General features: G+C 40.0%; 3 protein-coding genes and 1 non-coding gene across 7 annotated transcripts; 2 read left to right on the forward strand and 2 right to left on the reverse strand.

Moving 5' to 3' along the window:
• Positions 1-1,951: 1,951 nt before the first annotated feature.
• scyl3 (SCY1-like, kinase-like 3) lies at positions 1,952-6,678 on the forward strand. Of its 2 annotated transcripts, XR_013326450.1 has the most exons (15): positions 1,952-2,324; positions 2,887-3,061; positions 3,136-3,324; positions 3,432-3,545; positions 3,612-3,668; positions 3,728-3,830; positions 3,894-4,005; positions 4,071-4,148; positions 4,218-4,357; positions 4,431-4,609; positions 4,761-4,932; positions 5,013-5,177; positions 5,257-5,891; positions 5,993-6,164; positions 6,534-6,678. XR_013326450.1 is itself a non-coding variant. In XM_077717522.1 (14 exons), exons 2-14 carry the CDS (start codon positions 2,897-2,899, stop codon positions 6,056-6,058), a joined length of 2,175 nt encoding a protein of 724 aa, XP_077573648.1. In that variant the 5' UTR covers positions 1,952-2,324; positions 2,887-2,896; the 3' UTR covers positions 6,059-6,372. The 2 variants fall into 2 exon arrangements, 1 of the variants encoding a protein (XP_077573648.1); XM_077717522.1 differs by lacking the exon at positions 6,534-6,678 and having other exon boundaries at positions 5,993-6,372.
• Positions 6,679-7,619: 941 nt separating this feature from the next.
• Positions 7,620-15,118, reverse strand: firrm (fignl1 interacting regulator of recombination and mitosis). 3 transcript variants are annotated; one of them, XM_077716974.1, is made up of 25 exons: positions 14,945-15,118; positions 14,671-14,778; positions 14,540-14,579; positions 14,383-14,471; positions 14,201-14,305; positions 13,987-14,127; positions 13,610-13,772; positions 13,437-13,521; positions 12,867-13,005; positions 12,596-12,685; positions 12,436-12,500; positions 11,730-11,878; positions 11,529-11,658; positions 11,187-11,373; positions 10,292-10,374; positions 9,810-9,861; positions 9,649-9,738; positions 9,373-9,558; positions 9,047-9,163; positions 8,854-8,949; positions 8,635-8,748; positions 8,442-8,549; positions 8,286-8,366; positions 8,061-8,207; positions 7,620-7,951 (listed from the first exon to the last, which is right to left on the reverse strand). In XM_077716974.1, the coding sequence occupies exons 2-25, from the start codon at positions 14,764-14,766 to the stop codon at positions 7,745-7,747; spliced, it is 2,760 nt and encodes a 919-aa protein (XP_077573100.1). In that variant the 5' UTR covers positions 14,767-14,778; positions 14,945-15,118; the 3' UTR covers positions 7,620-7,744. The 3 variants fall into 3 exon arrangements, 2 of the variants coding, with proteins under 2 accessions (XP_077573100.1, XP_077573101.1); XM_077716975.1 differs by having other exon boundaries at positions 14,861-15,118; XR_013326362.1 differs by lacking the exon at positions 7,620-7,951 and having other exon boundaries at positions 8,140-8,207; positions 8,431-8,549.
• Positions 15,119-16,798: 1,680 nt separating this feature from the next.
• On the reverse strand, positions 16,799-17,853 carry LOC144196451 (14 kDa phosphohistidine phosphatase). Its single transcript, XM_077716639.1, has 3 exons — positions 17,683-17,853; positions 17,101-17,225; positions 16,799-17,000 (listed from the first exon to the last, which is right to left on the reverse strand). Exons 1-3 carry the CDS (start codon positions 17,828-17,830, stop codon positions 16,908-16,910), a joined length of 366 nt encoding a protein of 121 aa, XP_077572765.1. The 5' UTR covers positions 17,831-17,853; the 3' UTR covers positions 16,799-16,907.
• trnak-cuu (transfer RNA lysine (anticodon CUU)) lies at positions 17,448-17,520 on the forward strand. Its single transcript has one exon. It is a non-coding gene; the product is annotated as a tRNA-Lys (tRNA).
• Positions 17,854-17,859: the final 6 nt, after the last annotated feature.

The raw sequence follows: 17,859 nt of genomic DNA on the forward strand, positions 1-17,859 counted from the left end.
TCGTTTTTATTGAGAAAACGACATAGGTACCTATGTCGTTTTTTATAGAGAAAACGACATAGGTACCTATGTCGTTTTTTATTGAGAAAACGACATAGGTACCTATGTCGTTTTTTAGTGAGAAAACGACATAGGTACCTATGTCGTTTTTATTGAGAAAACGACATAGGTACCTATGTCGTTTTTTATAGAGAAAACGACATAGGTACCTATGTCATTTTTTATTGAGAAAACGACATAGGTACCTATGTCATTTTTTATAGAACACGACATAGGTACCTATGTCGTTTTTCATTGAGAAAACAACATAGGTACCTATGTCGTTTTTTCTAAAAAAAATGACATAGGTACCTATGTCATTTTTTATAGAACACGACATAGGTACCTATGTCGTTTTTCATTGAGAAAACAACATAGGTACCTATGTCGTTTTTTCTAAAAAAAATGACATAGGTACCTATGTCGTTTTTATTGAGAAAACGACATAGGTACCTATGTCGTTTTTTATAGAGAAAACGACATAGGTACCTATGTCGTTTTTTTAGAAAAAACGACATAGGTACCTATGTCGCTTTTTATTGAGAAAACGACATAGGTACCTATGTCGTTTTTTTTTAGAAAAAACGACATAGGTACCTATGTCGTTTTTATTGAGAAAACGACATAGGTACCTATGTCGTTTTTTATAGAACACGACATAGGTACCTATGTCGCTTTTTATTGAGAAAACGACATAGGTACCTATGTCGTTTTTTATTGAGAAAACGACGTAGGTACCTATGTCGTTTTTTTTTAGAAAAAACGACATAGGTACCTATGTCGTTTTTATTGAGAAAACGACATAGGTACCTATGTCGTTTTTTATAGAACACGACATAGGTACCTATGTCGTTTTTTTATTGAGAAAACGACATAGGTACCTATGTCGTTTTTTATTGAGAAAACGACATAGGTACCTATGTCGTTTTTTATTGAGAAAACGACATAGGTACCTATGTCGTTTTTTCTAAAAAAAAACGACATAGATACCTATGTCGTTTTCTCTATAAAAAAACGACATAGGTACGTACCTATGTCGTTTTTTTTAGAAAAAACGACATAGGTACTTATGTCATTTTTCGGGGAAAAAACGACATAGGTACCTATGTCATTTTCTCAATAAAAAACGACATAGGTACCTATGTCGTTTTTTTCCCCCAAAAATGACATAGGTACCTATGTCGTTTTTTTCCCCATAAAAAATGACATGGGTACCTATGTCGTTTTTTCCCCAAAAAATGACATTGGTACGTACCTATGTCGTTTTTTGGGGGGGAAAACGAATTTAAAAAAAAATGTCTTACCGAGCTCATTCATGTTTCTCTCAGAATGAATCTTTGTAAATATTTTTTCTCCATTCCCCGTAACTTATTTGGTAGTAAAGTCGTCAACCACAGGTCCTATCATCACTTCCTCTGTCGATATTTCTGACAACTTGCTGAATCCACCCTTTTTTTCCCTCTTCATTTTAACTCACTTGTTCTCCTCCCGTTAATCCTGTCACAAAAAAGACAATAATCTAACCTAATATTTAATTCCCCTAACAGCATAATTACCTAATTACCTGTTTGAATGAATGCATAATATTCATTAATTTTCTGTTCACTTTTTCCTCACAGGGGCCACGGGGGTGCTGGAGCCCATTCCAGGCAACAATGGTCTGATTTTATATTTTTAAAAACAAAACAAAAAATTTGTTTTAGTTCATGTAACAGTAGTTTTTGGCCCTTCTAATAAAAATTAAGATTTTTATTTCTCTCTATATATATTAATTTATGAAATTCAAATGTAGGCAGTTACAATTGCGTCACTACCTCACACCACTGCAGTCGATACCATTGACACTAAATATAGGGGTGTCCTTTCCCTGATATTTTGTCTTAAAATAGTTACGCTTTTTATTTTCTCTATACAGTCGTGTAATTAACAATTCAATCAGGGAAAGTCCTCAAAAATTGGTCAAAAAGTCAAATGGTCAAATACAAGCTGCAATTTCGAAATAGTAAGTCATACATTACAGCGTAAGTGATGGTTTCACCTATACCGGAAGTAGCCGTGTTTACAGCGTGTTAGCATTGTCCAGATGAAGTTCATATGATTTCTGGCGTTATTGTGAGCAACACATTGATCATTAATATTACGGCCGTGGATTATTTTATTTAATAAAGCGCTATATTGTAGTTTGTACAAGGGCCACGCTACGGCAAAACGAAGCAGCGATGGCCAGCTGCAAGGGGAACTAACGAGGCTGGCTAACCTGCCTCGCTGCCAGTCGAGTCGTACAGGTAAAGAACGCATGCTGTTAAAAGCGCATCTGTGTCTTGTTGTCGCAACTTTTTACTCTTTACACGTGGCTTCACTCATTCACTGCCATCGACAACAATAAGCGTTAAATCTAGTTTAATAGGGGTATTTAGCTGGCATTACCCGATTGCGTTTTACTGACGTCCAATCTGTTTGGACTGGGTAGATCATTAAAGTGGATTTGACGTCTATCGTCGTCAATGGCACACAATAAGTTAAGTTTTGTAATACAATTAAAGTCGATAGAATGATGCGATTTAAGTAGGAACATGCTAAAGTTACAGTGTGATCAATAATAAAACATTTTTTGTACCTTGAGCCCTTCCCTAAATTAAATTTACATCTATAAAAATAGAGATTTCCAAGTCAATATTCATCCTAACGTTATGGTTACAAAATATTCATGTTTAATTTGACTACTTTGGGATCCAGCATTTTGTTTCTCTAACACTACCTGTTGATTTTGGGCAATTTGGGTAACTTCATGTTGATTTTGGGTCAATTTCTGTCAACTGTGACTGACAATTGACTTTAATCTCGCAGGTGAGCGGCCATGGGCGCTGAAAGCAGCGCAGTTCGAAGCTGCACGCCGGAGGAGCCGCTCCTGAGCCTGCCCTTCGGTCTCACCATGTTCTCCGCCGTACTCCAGGACGGAAGGGCCGCTTCTGTGTTTGTTCACAAGCGCGGCAAAGAAGATAAGGTCAATAAAGCGGCCAAGGTGCGTTTATTTAAAAGGAGATTTATTTAAAAAAATGTTTACCACCATGCGTTACATTCACGTCTCCGCCACAGCACCTGAAGACCCTGAGGCACCCCTGCCTGTTGCGCTTCCTATCCTGCTCGGTGCAAGTGGACGGCAGCATCCACCTGGTGACGGAGCGCGTCAAACCTCTGGAGCAGGTGCTGGACCACCTGACCCCAGAAGAAATCTGCGCCGGCATCTACGACCTCTTGCAGGCACTCGTCTTTCTGCACGAGAGGGTGAGCACGCCGTCACCAGGTCCCTGCGAGGGCAGCAGCTGGAACAGATTGTGACCAGGGTTCCCCAAACTTACATTTTTTGCTAACCCATTTTCTCGAACCGTCAGGGGAAGTCGAGCCACAACAACGTATGTGTCTCGTCGGTATTTGTCAGTGAAGATGGACATTGGAAACTTGGTGGGATGGAGACTGTTTGTAAATTCTGTGAAGCGACGCCACAGGTAGGACGACCCACTGTAAAATTGGCGATAGTGGAAAATGTTTTGACTATTGTACTTTTTCCTCAGTTTCTTGCCAGCATTCGCAGTGTGAGGGACGCCAGCTGTATTCCTCCAGAAGAGCAGGTTAGTTCGTCAAACCATCACAGCATGGAGGAAAAAGAAGTTGAATGAAGTGTTTTCAGGTGGAGGGTTTTCAAATGCTTACCGATAAACACGCCCACACGCGAGACTGTTACTCTTTCGGCGCCATGCTTGCCGGGCTCCTGCCTCTATTGAATGGTTACGGTGAGGAAATTCAACATCGCACTTGATCGTATTACAAGTCTTATTATGAATCTCCTTGTGTAGTGTCGCAAGAACTGTCCGACAGTCTGAAGAAGACGTTGCAAGCCGGCCCGCTAAACTCCGACCCTTCATGTCGGCCTGCCCTCAGCTCCCTGCTGACTCATGATTTTTTCAGGTGCGCCCACCTTCTCGACGCATGCCGAAAGCTTGTTAGCTTGAACGCTTTCTTCGTCTGCGCAGGAACGACTTTCTGGAAGTGATGAACTTTCTGACCAGCCTAACACTGAAGACGGAAGAGGAAAAAAATGAATTCTTCAAGTGAGTGATGGATGGAGATGTGATAGCAGCTTGCTAACTAAAGATAATCTGAAAAATCACTTTGTGCAGATTTCTTCTGGACAGAGTCCAGACTCTCCCGGAAGAACTGACAGCTGCTCGTCTGGTCCCCAAACTACTCAACTCGTTTGTGTTTGCCGAGCCGACGGCCGTTAAAAGCTTCTTGCCGCATCTCCTAAAGCCAAAGAAGGGTATGACAAAAAACAAGCTGGTGTGAAGCCACCAGAAAACTCAAGTCACCAATTGTTCTTTCCTCTTGTGTAGATCGAAGCAGCGACGAATGCCTGCTGTCTGTCTCGTTGTACCGAAAGTACGTCATTCCACAACTTCTCAGGCTGTTCAAAGTCAACGAGGAACACGTGAGGATGGTGTTGTTGGCAAACATTCACATCTACGCTCAGTTTTTCTCTCACGAGGAGCTGAAGACTCAGATCCTACCTCAGGTACACAGTGACTTTTGCATAAGTTATCTTTCTTTATTTTGATTTTATAGTATTTAAAAATGGCATCCTGTAAAGTTGATTTCATAGGTGGGAATGGCATTAATGTCCATTAACAAATGAGAAGGAAATATGATTTTGTTTCTCTGTGTAGGTTTTGCTTGGAATGAGAGACACCAACGATACTTTGGTCGCTATGACGCTGCAGAGCCTGGCTATGTTGGTGCCCTTGCTCGGGGCTCATGTGGTAGTCGGAGGAGAAAGAACCAAGGTCTTTAAACGCACCACTCCCAAGTTTACCAGGTCTGCTGAAGCCACGCCTGAAAGTAAGAAAACATGACCACAGAGCAACCTTTTTCAGTTAATAAATCCCGCCGGATCTGAAGGTTGACTTTTCTGGTCGCAGCGTCACCCGTCCACATCATTGAAGGCTCTTATCCACAAATGGAGCAGCCTTCCAAGGTTTTGAATTTGTTCCCCAGACCGCCTGAAGATCTCATTCATGGTCACACGGGACAATTTTCAGAGAGGAGGGAAATATCACAGAATTTCACGCTGGAACCAACGTCAGGTTTGAAAAATGACACATACTACCAGATCATTTTGGAGACTTTATTTGTGTAATAGTTTCCCAATGGTGTGGTTTGCAGGCCTCAACAAGCCAAAGTCGCTTACCTTAAATGGCTTGAGTCAGCACAGAGACGTAGACTCTTCCAGCCCAGAAGAAGGGATGCACTCCCCCAAAGGCAGTGGCGAAGACTGGCCCGACTGGAGTGATCAGGACGAGGGTGAGGACCAGAAGAGCCAGCCAGTCCAGATCCTCATCGAACCCTCGGGTCGGGCATGCAGAACGTTAGAAGACGAAGAGCCTTGGGATGAATTTGAGGACACTGAAGGGACCTCTGGGACCTCGCCTGACATATTCACTCTGCCTGCTGAGAAACAAACCACTGAGCCACAGAAACTGGGATCTTCCAAAGCTTTGAAATTGAGCTCAAGCACTCACCCGGCCAGTCCACCCCCAACGGACCCCAAGCCTGCTGGGCGGCACATTGGAGATCTCGGGGAGGAGTTCACCATCAAAGTGAAGAAGAAGCTGCCGCACCAAGTGGACCCAGAGCTGGATTTGTTTGCAGACATGGTGCCGGACATCAAGCTGTCTTCTCCAACTCTGATCACATTGTGCGCGAGCGGTGATGCCGGGATGACTTTGCCCATCTCGGCCACGGGCACAACAACAACAACACTGCTGTCTTCCAAGTTTGCTGCCGCCAGTTCGATTGAGGTTAGTTTGTTCATTTTACCAGTTCAAATCCGATGGTGCTACTGAAAGGGGTAAGACAGAAACTACTAACTCCTTGCCAATTGGAATGTGTCTTTTTTTAGGCTGAAGCAGAAGGTTGGGGTGATGGAGATGACCTCAACTGGGAGGAAGACACTGGCTGGGGATGACATTCGTCAGGAAGGACCTATGGGAGGGACACTTTCCCCAATTCTGATTTTTGACTCAAAAACATTGCCTTTGTTTATTCAAGTGGATGGAATCAATACTGATCAGGTGGGTGGAGGAAGTAATTACAAATTTTAATTTGCTTGCTAACTGACATGGATCAATAAGGATAAAATAGTGCCAATTTCCTAATGGCCATGTGAAGATCTAGAACTATTCGTGTCAGGTTTGATGCCCAAAAGGTTTGTTGCACTTTGAATGAATGTGAAGTATGCATTAGATTAATTTATTAGAGGCTTTTTTTCCAGGGTGGGCGGGAGGAGGGGGTTGTTGGTCAAATAAAATGTTTACTTTAACAGAAAACGAATGTTTTTTTTCTAGATGTCATTTGTTAATTTTATAGGAACTTTACTTCTCCAATTCAACCACAGAAATTTAAGTTTGTGTGTATAACATTTGGCATTTCTATCTTTTCAGGTTAAGAAATGCTTGGACTCATTCACCGAAGACTGCAGCGTGACTTCACAAACTTTGCAAAAAAGGTACCAAATACAAAACTATTTAAGACTTGGCACCAAAAATTCCAAGCATGGGGCTTCAAGGTGAGTGTCCACTTCTAACATTCTTCCGAGGACTATGCAGGATGGCTTCACAAGCCTGCTTCCCCATCTCTGCTGTTTCAAAATTATTGGCCAAAGCAATGGGTTCTAACATATTGGAACACCCTGTATTTGTGGGCCAAACTCCATGAAGAGTCTGCACTAAGCAGGTAAAATTATAATTGCTACTCAAAATATTGGATCTCATGTCCTAGTTGGACTTATGGCATACTAACCTGATCACATCTGGATCTCAGAAGGTAAGCAGGGTCTGGTTAGTACTTGGATGGGAGATTGCCTGGGAATATCATGAGCTGGAAGCTCTAATCTTACCAAAAAGGAGTTAATTCCCCTTGGTAACATAAGTGCTTACAGCACATGGTATTCCCAGGCAATCTCCCATCCAAGTACTAACCAGACCCTGCTTACCTTCTGAGATCCAGATGTGATCAGGTTAGTATGCCATAAGTCCAACTAGGACATGAGATCCAATATTTTGAGTAGCAATTATAATTTTACCTGCTTAGTGCAGATTCTTCATGGAGTTTGGCCCACAAATATAGGGTGTTCCAATATGTTAGACCCCATTGCTTTGGCCAATAATTTTGAGACAGCAGAGATGGCGAAGCAAGGTTTGTGAAGCCATCCTGCATAGTCTTAGGGAAAATGTTAGAACAAGTGTGGAAACTTACATTTTTGCCCTTTTCTTGAAATGTTGCGGTGCCAAGTCCTAATTGATTTTGTAGTTAGTACCTTCTTTGCAAAATTTGTGAAGGCAACGTGTACTGTCTTCGGTGACTAAGTCCAAGCCTACTTTAACCTGAAAAGATAGAAATATCAAATGTTACAAACAAAAACTGTCAAAATTATTGGCCTATGGAATAGGTTCAAAATTATTGGAACACCCTATAATGTATTAGGTCAAATTGTCCACTTAAAGTACATTAATGTAAGTACTCCAATGACAACTACAAATTGTTTCTATTGAAATATTTAATCAACATCATTCAAGATTGATATATATAAAAAATAGCATCGTCATGCTGTTTAAATATTTTTTTAACAACAACAAAAAAGCCACTGCACGGGCTATTTTGTAGCCGTGGCTGCACTAATTTCACTTATAAGCACCTGTAGCTCCTGTAGTCTGCCCACCAGCCACAAAGGAGGAGACGTCATCTGTGCTTCTGTTTTGCCTGCGACGAGTGCCTGGAGTTCCCTCAGCGCACTTTCGGCCTTCTGCGTGCAGCGGCTGTAATCCTCGTCGCTCTCCTGCCGAGCTCGTTTGGCCTGCGGCTGCATACAAACGAGACAAAAGTCATCACTTTGACAGAAATAAATACGTTAAAAAAAACATGAAATGTTTCTTCGATCTTTATAGGTCAACAGCATGCATGTAACTCACCTCTGAGGGCGTCGTAGGTTGAACAGATATTTCCATGGAAACCTCCTTCGGGGACTCGAGCGCACAATTGTGTTGCTGTAAAACAGTCTTCTCCGCCTCGAGTCTTTCCAACCGTGTGTCTTTGACTTCTTCTGGTGTACTTACAGTCTATAATACCACACACATTTATTCACTCTTTGCCATTGAACAAGCAAACAATCACTAAAAAGTGGTGAGTTTTCTTACCTTGCTGAGGAAAGTCACCACCTTGCTTTTAGTTTCTTCCAAGCACAAACTGTATGAAATGACCTCCTCGTGCTGTGTTATCTTAAACAAGAACAGATATGATAGTCATGATTTTAAAAAAATGATGTGCAAAGTTAAGTCGTACCCATTGTCTACCTCCACAAAACGAGCAAAAGCCTCCAAAGTGTGTTGCTCGACCAACCAGGAGGAACTTTGCGCTAAGAGCGATCCAAACAAGTTGCTCAACCTGGACAAAATTTCACTCTGGGAACAACAGAACAAGAGAATTGTCAAGAGTCAAGCACAGTGTTGTGATTGACTCCATTTCCATTCTGATTGGACTTCATACCTGGCTTTCAGGAGGGATAAAAACCTTCCCCATCGACGAAAGGAACTCCAAGACAGCGAAGAGTAGCTCATCTGGACATTTCTGAGACACAACAGCATCCACGCACACCAGCGCCTACAAAAAAACCCACATACGCTACATAAAAAGTCAACTTTAAACCATTTTTAAAGGGCAAGCAACCAATATCAATCATAAGAAAATGGTAAAATGTACACACACCTGGATAATGACTTGAGGCTCCATGTTTTTGATCAAAACTGCTGTTATTGAAAAAAGAAGCTGCAGAGTGGAGCGGAGTATTTGATGGCTTTGCACCTGCACATTCCAGCAAAATGATTTACTCACATACCACCAACATAAAAGTTAGATCTACTTAGAACTTTAAAATCTGTCCAGTACTTGTGTGTTTCACCTGATGTGGCGTCATTCTCTGCCACAACTCTTTGACTATAGTGGAGGAAAAAGAGTGCTGATCCCCTTCACGTGACTTTTCTTGAACCACCACTAGGAGACATTGCAGTACCGCATTCTGAAAGTATGGAGTAGAGAGAAAAAAAAAACATTTAATGATGACATATCGCCCAATGTTAGACTGTCATTAACATACATGTTAACCTCAGCCAATTCCTCCCCTTATTAATGATTTCAATTCCCCTTATTAAGCGATAAATCAAAAAATAAACATACAAATGCCATGCGGCACATAGTTACTCACATAGGGTGCACATATGTCCTTACCAATTTGTCCACTTGGCCCAGTTTGTAGCCCCCAATCTGCCAGTCGGCCAAAGCTTTTTGAGCTAACGCAATGATGTCCGACTCCACAAGTTGACGGGCCTCATCGCAAAGAGAGCGGAGCAAGACTTGACTCCATATTGGAAGGTTGGCATCCTCGGATGGAGGGAACCGTGCCAGTAATTCCATCTAGTAAAAAGAATACACATACTTATTAATTTTTTACAAAAAAAGGTGGTTTGGATGCACGTTTTGGACCCTCCTCCCAATATGGCTAACCTGATGGCTGGGCGTCATGAGGAAAAGCATTCGTCGGAGCAGAAGACCCAGATGCCACTTTTGGGAGCATTCGGCTACACAGGTTTTCACCTGGCAAGGGGTGGAGCTTGTATTTAATTTAAGATCGGAAGACGGCTCCAAACTTGTGAAAAAATACCCACCAATTGAGCGATGAGAAGGACATGATGGAGACAAAGTTCTGCTGATTCGTACCTAAAATAAAGAAATAGACCAGTCAATCAAAAAGTAGGAAAATATAGCAATATAAATCTTTTTTGGAATAATAAGCTTATAAAAAGACATACTTTTCCCATGTCTGCATTAGTCCCAGCACATTAGGCCTTTCTCATTAGTTTTTATCCTTTAACATTGTAATTATTCATTTACTTTTTATAATGAGCAATTTCTATTTAAAAATGAAAATTAAGCTCCAACAATAGTCTTGAAGGCATTCAACACAACAGCCATATTCCATGCATACGTTTAAGGTACATTGTCAGTTTTGGTGAAAAATCAAGTTTTTTTTCCTTGTATTCTTAAAAATATAACTTTTCCTTTTCCAATATTGTGTCACTTTGCCATTTTGCAAGGCATTCTTTTAGCATGTTATAGCATTTGTGTCAACAACAACAGAAATTCTCACCGAGCAGTGAAGCACCAAACGTCCGTGGCCAACAGAGCAGTGTGGGTGTCGGCCTGGATCGCAGCGGTCACCAAGCACCGCTCCTATCAGGAAAAAAAAATAAAGATTCACAATGACATAAAGAGGAGTGGTTCTGGTGTGAAAACCTGAGCAGAAAATGTTATCAAGAAATAAAGTGAAAGCAGATATGAATGCAAGCGGAATCAAAGTGTCGCTTGGGGTGAATGAGAGGAAATCCTTCACAAAACATATGCAGGGGCCAATGTGATTAGAATCTTGATAAAAAAAACACCTGATTTCAGACCAAACTCTTAAAGTGAAACTTAAAGCATACACGCACAGGCCATTTCTATAAAGTTTTAATTATTAGTTAGTTTGTTTTTTGGACGATAGGTTGTATGTACAATGACGAAAAATATATACAAGTAGCATTTTTGGGAGGTCATTGTTGGTATTTTATCAAAATCAAGAACAAACATATGTTAAAGTAACAATAGTAAAATGGAGAGCAACAGGCTAAATAGACATCTGTTAACATTACCAGTTTATCTTATAACTATAACCCAAAAAAAATAACATAATAGACCCTAAAATTAAAAATAGACAGCCCCAGGCAAACTATTTTTTTTTTAATCGGAAAATATGATGGTAGTGGTTAAAGTACCAATTTTAAAATGAAGAACAACTAGCTAAGGACTAGGTATTTCTTTGAAAAAAAATTCAAATAACGATGGCCTAAAAAAATAATAAAAGGCTTTCAATGGCCAGAAAAAATGCCCACTCGAGTATTAATTGGAGCCCTGGCCAAAAAAAAGTGTAAATGATAGTCCAGAAAATACAGATAGCACACTTTTAAAATGACTTGTAACAATATAAGTGTTGGGAAAGAACTCACCAAAACAGGAAAGTACTGTAGAGGAAGCCCAGCGACACTAGCGCAGAGATGAACACACACGTGATGGTGAAGAGACACTTGACTTTGGGCCTGACCTCTGGTCATCACCCCCGGCAACAACACCGGCAGCTTGCGCTCCACATAGCAACTCCGGAAACTACGGAAAAGCGCTTGGTAGAGAGGAAGCCTGGAGACAAAGTAGTAGTTGTAATGTTTGATATATATCCGCAAGGAAATAGCATTTCTGGGACAATTTTAGAGTTGGAGCAGCGTAATTCGGATGTAAAACACGGGCAAAATATCGATTTTCGATCACAATAACGAGACATCTGGTCACTTTACCTGGGTGTTTCCTCCGAAAACTGACTGCCAGAGTGCCAAAGTGACAGCACCTCTTCAGACTGTGAGGCCAACTGATTCATCACGAGAGTCAGCAAAAGACACTGAGGAAGTTCGTGCTGCGGACTGATATCTGTGTACGATAATGTAACGATCTCAGAGTCGAGCCTTGACCGAAACCGCTTATGAAGACGCCAAACTTACGAAGTTCTTCAGCCAGGACGACTTCAGCAAAAGGCCTCAGAGGTATCACCTGAAAAAGAAGCGCATCCAGCGGAACAATGGCCGCAGCGTTCAGCTCCTCGGAAAGCGACGGCGGCAACGCCGGTGCTCGCACATTTGGAGGAAATTTACTGAAAAACAGTAACGTATTTCTACATGACTCAAAATTGCCAAGACAAACAACAGGTGATGTAGAGCTGGGCGATAAAACGTTAAAGATATTTATGGTGAAATTATTTTTGAGACAATAAGCGATTATGAGATGCAGGACAACACCGACCAGACCCACTAAAAGATCCAAGTGAATTTTCCCTGGCGTTTTTTTTAATGCCTCATACCTGTACAAAAGGCAGCCTTATTGAAAACTGTCCTCATTCAAGGACACCCTGTAATATTTTCTTATCAAGATGTTTTTCTATTTTATGTAAACGTTCTAAAATCTAAAACTTCTCTTGGGTTAATATAGGTTAAAATTGGGTAAGTATTTAATGCACAACAGAACAAACATACTTTTTAAAAACATCATATTTCATACAGGAAAGTCATTGATTTACTTATTCACAGAATTTTAAAATTGGAAAAAAAGATGTGATAGTTATTATGATAACTGATATCAGGACTGATTTTTTTGTGATAATTTATGTCATATCGCCCAGCTCTAAGGTGGCATAAAACACATGTTACATACCTCATAACCTGGAGGTAAAGTTGATGAAAGAGCGAGCAGGATTTTGCTAAGAATGCCTTGAATTCCTGTTGGAAAAAAAAAATACAGGCACATCAATCAGAGGTCAAATTGTTTTACGGTATTTCCCAATAATTTGATGACTACAAGCTGGATCTCTGACCTTAACGTAATGAACGAGCGTGTTGGCAAAAAACCTGCAGGCCTTTGCAGTTTTCTGGAAGAGCTTGTGTTCTGTGCTATGTGTAGCCTCCTTAAAAATAAATGGACAAAAGTGCACTGAGTCAAATGTCTAATGATCTATTTGAGACCTTTGACTTGAAAATACCTCATACAAGACAAAATACATCAGGCGAGAGATTTTTAAGGCCGGAAGAGAGGGTCATTATTCTATAAGAGGGCACAGAGTAGTGCTGATTGGCAAGCATTCAAACCTGCAGGGCGCTATGCTTTATCTGCTCTGCCAGATCCACGGCACTGTGAAAGGAAGCCAGCAGGTTGTCACACAGGCTGGAGGTGATGTCACCATGATGGAGATGTTCCTCCACCAGCGACTGGTACTTTAGACTCTGCCTGTGTATGATTAGGGGGTCTTAAAACAAGGCACATCTATTTGAAAAGGATATATTTGATTCGTGCAGTGATTTTACATTTTATATTAAAAATAAAGAGTTTGATTTATTTCCTTGGTGTGGAAAATTAATTGATGATAAATTAATGAAACATTATTTAAAATTAGTGATCAGCAGTGTACTTGATATTGAAAATACATGTAAATACGTGAATTTTAATATAGTGGTTACATTTATTATCAACTACAGTCTTTGAATTTAACAAAATTACTTTTTTTCTATATTTTATGCCATTAAAATGTGCATTTAAATATTGTATTTTTCATTTTTAACATTATTTTTAAATTAGATTTTTGTTTTGGCATACATCTACATCATTTAAAGAGAAAAAGACATATGTCCAGTATATTGCATGCATTCCTTGGCACTAACTTGACAAGGAACTTCCACGTGTTGGCGTGCAGAGCCATGTCCAGGTTGGAGATTATGGAGCCAATATCGAGAAGGCTGTGAATTACTGAAAGAAAAGTATTAAATTAATGAATGCATTTTTACATTACAACTTTGAATAGGACAGCGGCAACATGAGAAGCATCTCTTAATACCTGAGACAATATCGGAAACCTCTTCTTCAGAGGCACTGCTATCGAGAGAAAGCCTGTCCAGCAGCTCCAACAGGGCCTTTTGGAGGGCGTAAGCCTCCTTGAAGAGACTCTGCAGGAGGTCAGCCACCAAAGAAAAACGGCCACAGTATACCACCTCGCTCTCCTGTTAAAAATATGAAAAAAAAATTAAATTAAAAACACACATCATTGAATGAGCTGTTCATTTTAGGCATTAACGTCAACTCGGTTTCATGTGGGCCAGACCATTTTAGATTTAATATTTAGATTTTTTTTTAATAAATGGATTACATGAACTGGATAAAAAGCCCTATATGTTACCCTTTTTTTATAGATCTAAAACTGAAAATGACCCTCACCTTACAGTGTAAAAAAGTGTCCCGAAGAATCTTCAGGATGGATGTTGGTAAAGTGCGAATCATCCTCAGATCCGGGACGTCATCATACGTGCTGACGTGACCTACACACATGGACATTGTGTCGATTATCTGCATCAGTGACTAAAAATAAAGACTTGTCAGTATCAAATAATATATTTAAAATCAATTCGTAAATCAGGTTGACAAACCCGACCTTCAGATTGTTCCTCAGTAAAGAACAAAGTTCAGTGTTTTGGCTGGATAAGTCTCCTACTTGGGTTGCCAGTTCTTTCATCATCCTGTCATACATAGTCACAGCCTGCAGAGATGTCAATACAAATAAAGTTTTACAGACTTGTATGTGGGGAAACCTTGCAAATGTGTGCTTATCTTTACTTTTGGTAAAATTTTGGAGAAGCATTCATTTTCTAGATCTGACAGTGCAATGTGGGGGAGGAACATCTCTGTTATTATCTTCAGTACGCCTGGAAAAAGGAATGTATATATTAATATATAATTATAAAACAAAAGAAATCCAGCTACGCTCACGTACGTATATGTTCATTACAGTCTTCGGCCTGGTGATGTAACGAGTGAAATTAGTTAAGATAAATCACGATAGAAAAAAATCATAATGTTATATTATGGACTATAAAAATGACAAGATAGGACATGGAAGGATATGGTAAGTTTGGGCAGGACAGCCTTGAGCTCCTGGCGGCAGGTTTCCTGACTCCATTGCACAATCTGATCCAGGAGAGAAGTGTTGGTCTGGGACATTTTGACGCCAGCCTGCCAGACAACATAAAAATCAAGTTCAAGTGACTCATTTTAAACGTGAGTCAACATGTAGTTTGCCCAACAACATGTGTACCTCGACATACGAACATCGAACGACGTAGCTAAGCTAACTCGTCTCTCATTGTTTTTAGTCGTAATTTAGCAAAAGTGTATTTACAGATTTAATGGTGAACTTCTGGATTTAAGTCCATGTCCTTAACAGCAGCAGCTTGACGAAATCGGGGAAACGATTTCACCAATTCGTTGAAAACTTCACGTCGATTTCGTCGCAAGTTTTAAATTGCAACCGCGTAGCCATTTTCATGTGGCGCGCGTCCGGAAGTGATGTCATATCCGTTTCCGGACATTTTCAGTTACTAAAAAATAAAAAGGATATTTTCGTCATTTAAAAAAATAATAATAATCCAGACTAAACAACTTTGCAAGTAATGCTAATCAGGCTTTTTTTTATTTTATGGTAAATTTGGGAATTTCTCATCTTTACTTGGAGTTGGCTGTGCAGGAGTATTGGACTCACTCATTGTCTGGGAAAGCTATTGTTTCTGAAATCTCAATGTTGACTAAACTATCACACCTTCATTAATTGATGTATTTCCCAGCAACATTCCGGAGGTGTCTGCTTCCGTCAGCATGGGAAGAAAGTGACGATTCTTTTGGGAAATCTAGAAGTCCAATCTCCGAGTATCTTAAACGATGAAATCCTAGAGGATACTTTGGCTAGGGAGAGTTATTATTCACAACAACAATTTTTTTCCTACTCAAGGATGCAAAAAAAGTTGTGTTCCTCACTATCTACTCCGATAAATTTTAATATAATATTAAGATTTTTTCCCAACTAACATTGAATGCCAAGGAAAAATTTAATGGGTTTCATTGAATAACAGCTCGGTCACGAATTATGTTTTTAGTTTTAGAAACACAATTTTAAATCCACTTCTCTTTATAAACATTTAGAATCAGGACGCCTTAGTATTCTTCTTTTTAGAGTATATTTTTTGAGTAATTTTAACTTTCCTCGACCAATTCCCTCACATAAATCTTCCTCGGTTTCTATTTAAAGGAACCAAACCTTCGTTTTCTGTTATGGGCATGTCCGAATTTCCCCCTTTTAGGCACTACCCCGGCGAAACTATCATATTCCGAGAAAAGGGCCGAGTCTCACAGAAGGGAAGACTCTCCCTCGCTTTCGTTTGAGGATAACAGAAAGATTAGCGGTTCACAGGAAACTGGCTCCGGCTTAAGGATGCGACTGAAAAGGAAGACGGCCTTTTGTTTTCCTCATTTCAGGGTCACGGGGTAATTGGCAACGTTGCCAGTATGCTATGTTGGGTTCTCCGTTAAAGCTGCAATTCCTCTTCATGTGGGATTGATGCCAAAACAATGAAGGTGATGATAAAAATGGCTCCAGCGTTTAAGTGCCAACTCGTAAACTCACTCGCATCAAAGATCAGGAAGAGGAGGCAGTGCTGATAACATATCTAAAAAAAATCCTAGGAGTTTAGAGCGGGGGTGGGCAAACTTTTCGGGCTGGGGGCCACATTGACTTTAAAATTTTGACAAATGGGCCGAGTCAGCACAAAATACGATACATATAAAAAAGTGCATCCGTTAACAGTACATATGAAACAAGAACAGAAAATAGGTACTAAAGTATTAACATACTCATCACTCATCATTAAAGTAAAAAGTACAAAGTAAAGTAAAAAGGAATGCATTAAGAAATATTAAAATGTAATTTAAAAAAAGATGGAGGGGCTGTAAAACACCAAAAACAAATAAGAGTGGACAGAGCTACAGCTCTCAAATGTAATCATTTTATCATGATAACAAGTGAATGTTTCACTTTCTCTTTGGGTATTGGATGAGAAATGAAAGGCTTCCTCCGAATCGCAGGATATGTTTGATTCCAAATGTGTCACTCCCTCTTATCCTAAAAGGGAAAATAACATTCTGTAGACGAGAAAAGTTTACTCAGCCTTCTAATCTTTGAAAAATAAACAATGACACATGCTGAGCCATACACATTTAGTTTGATGAATCTATTTCCTCACAAATAGAACATACAAACCATCGTACAATTTGACTCATTTGCTAATTAGTGCAAGTGTTAAGAAATATTCTTATTTTTTGTCATCATTCCAAGTGATGTCGTAGTCGACGAAGACGCTCTTCAATTTGTCTACTGACACAGAATGGTCAGCTTTTCCAAAACCCTGAAAAAAATAAAATTAAATATACAGTTACTCTGCACACAGCTGCATGAGAAATGTTTTTTATACAATATGGAAGTATTTTGAACGAAAAATGCCTTACAGTGGACTCTCCGAAGACCCTTATTTTTTTCTCTTGACTCTTGTGCTCTATCTTTCCTCCACCGAGGCATTGACACTCCATTCCCAAGGCCTCCATGGCTGGCTTGACCTTCTCAAAAATATGATCTGCAAAAAAATTATACACACATGAGGGAGTCTAAAATGATACACACTCAAAATAGCCCACTACTGATATCAACATTGCTTTATCTGAATATTGGATAGTTAGCTTGCTGTAGTGTAAAATTGTCAAATATTTTCATTTTTTTTATCTTGTACTTTTTTATTCCAAAATGAATTGGCCAAGGTTTGTCGATTACACTGTGATCCTCGAACTGGTCCTACATCGCCCGGCTAGCTCAGTCGGTAGAGCATGAGACTCTTAATCTCAGGGTCGTGGGTTCGAGCCCCACGTTGGGCGAAGACTTTTGCAAATTTTGACAGTGTACTTTTGAGCTAACGGTCACGTGTTAAGATTGTTTCCATGAGTGACGCAATTTACAGGTTTCAAACCGTGAGACGTTTACTAATCGTTACGTTTCATACATTTTGGTCCGAACTAGTGGTAGTTGTGTCAACTTACTGTGATATTCAGCACTTTTTGTGCCACGGACAATGTCTTTGTTGACGTCGCTGCCTTTTACTTTCACTCGAACCAAAATATACTTGAAGGTTCCCTCCGGATCAATCTCCACATCGGGGATTTTAGCCAGGGATTCCGACATGTTCATTGTCGCTTTCTATGACGTTGTCCCTAATG

Source organism: Stigmatopora nigra, chromosome 5, assembly GCF_051989575.1.
Source record: "Stigmatopora nigra isolate UIUO_SnigA chromosome 5, RoL_Snig_1.1, whole genome shotgun sequence".
NCBI lineage: Eukaryota > Metazoa > Chordata > Actinopteri > Syngnathiformes > Syngnathidae > Stigmatopora > Stigmatopora nigra.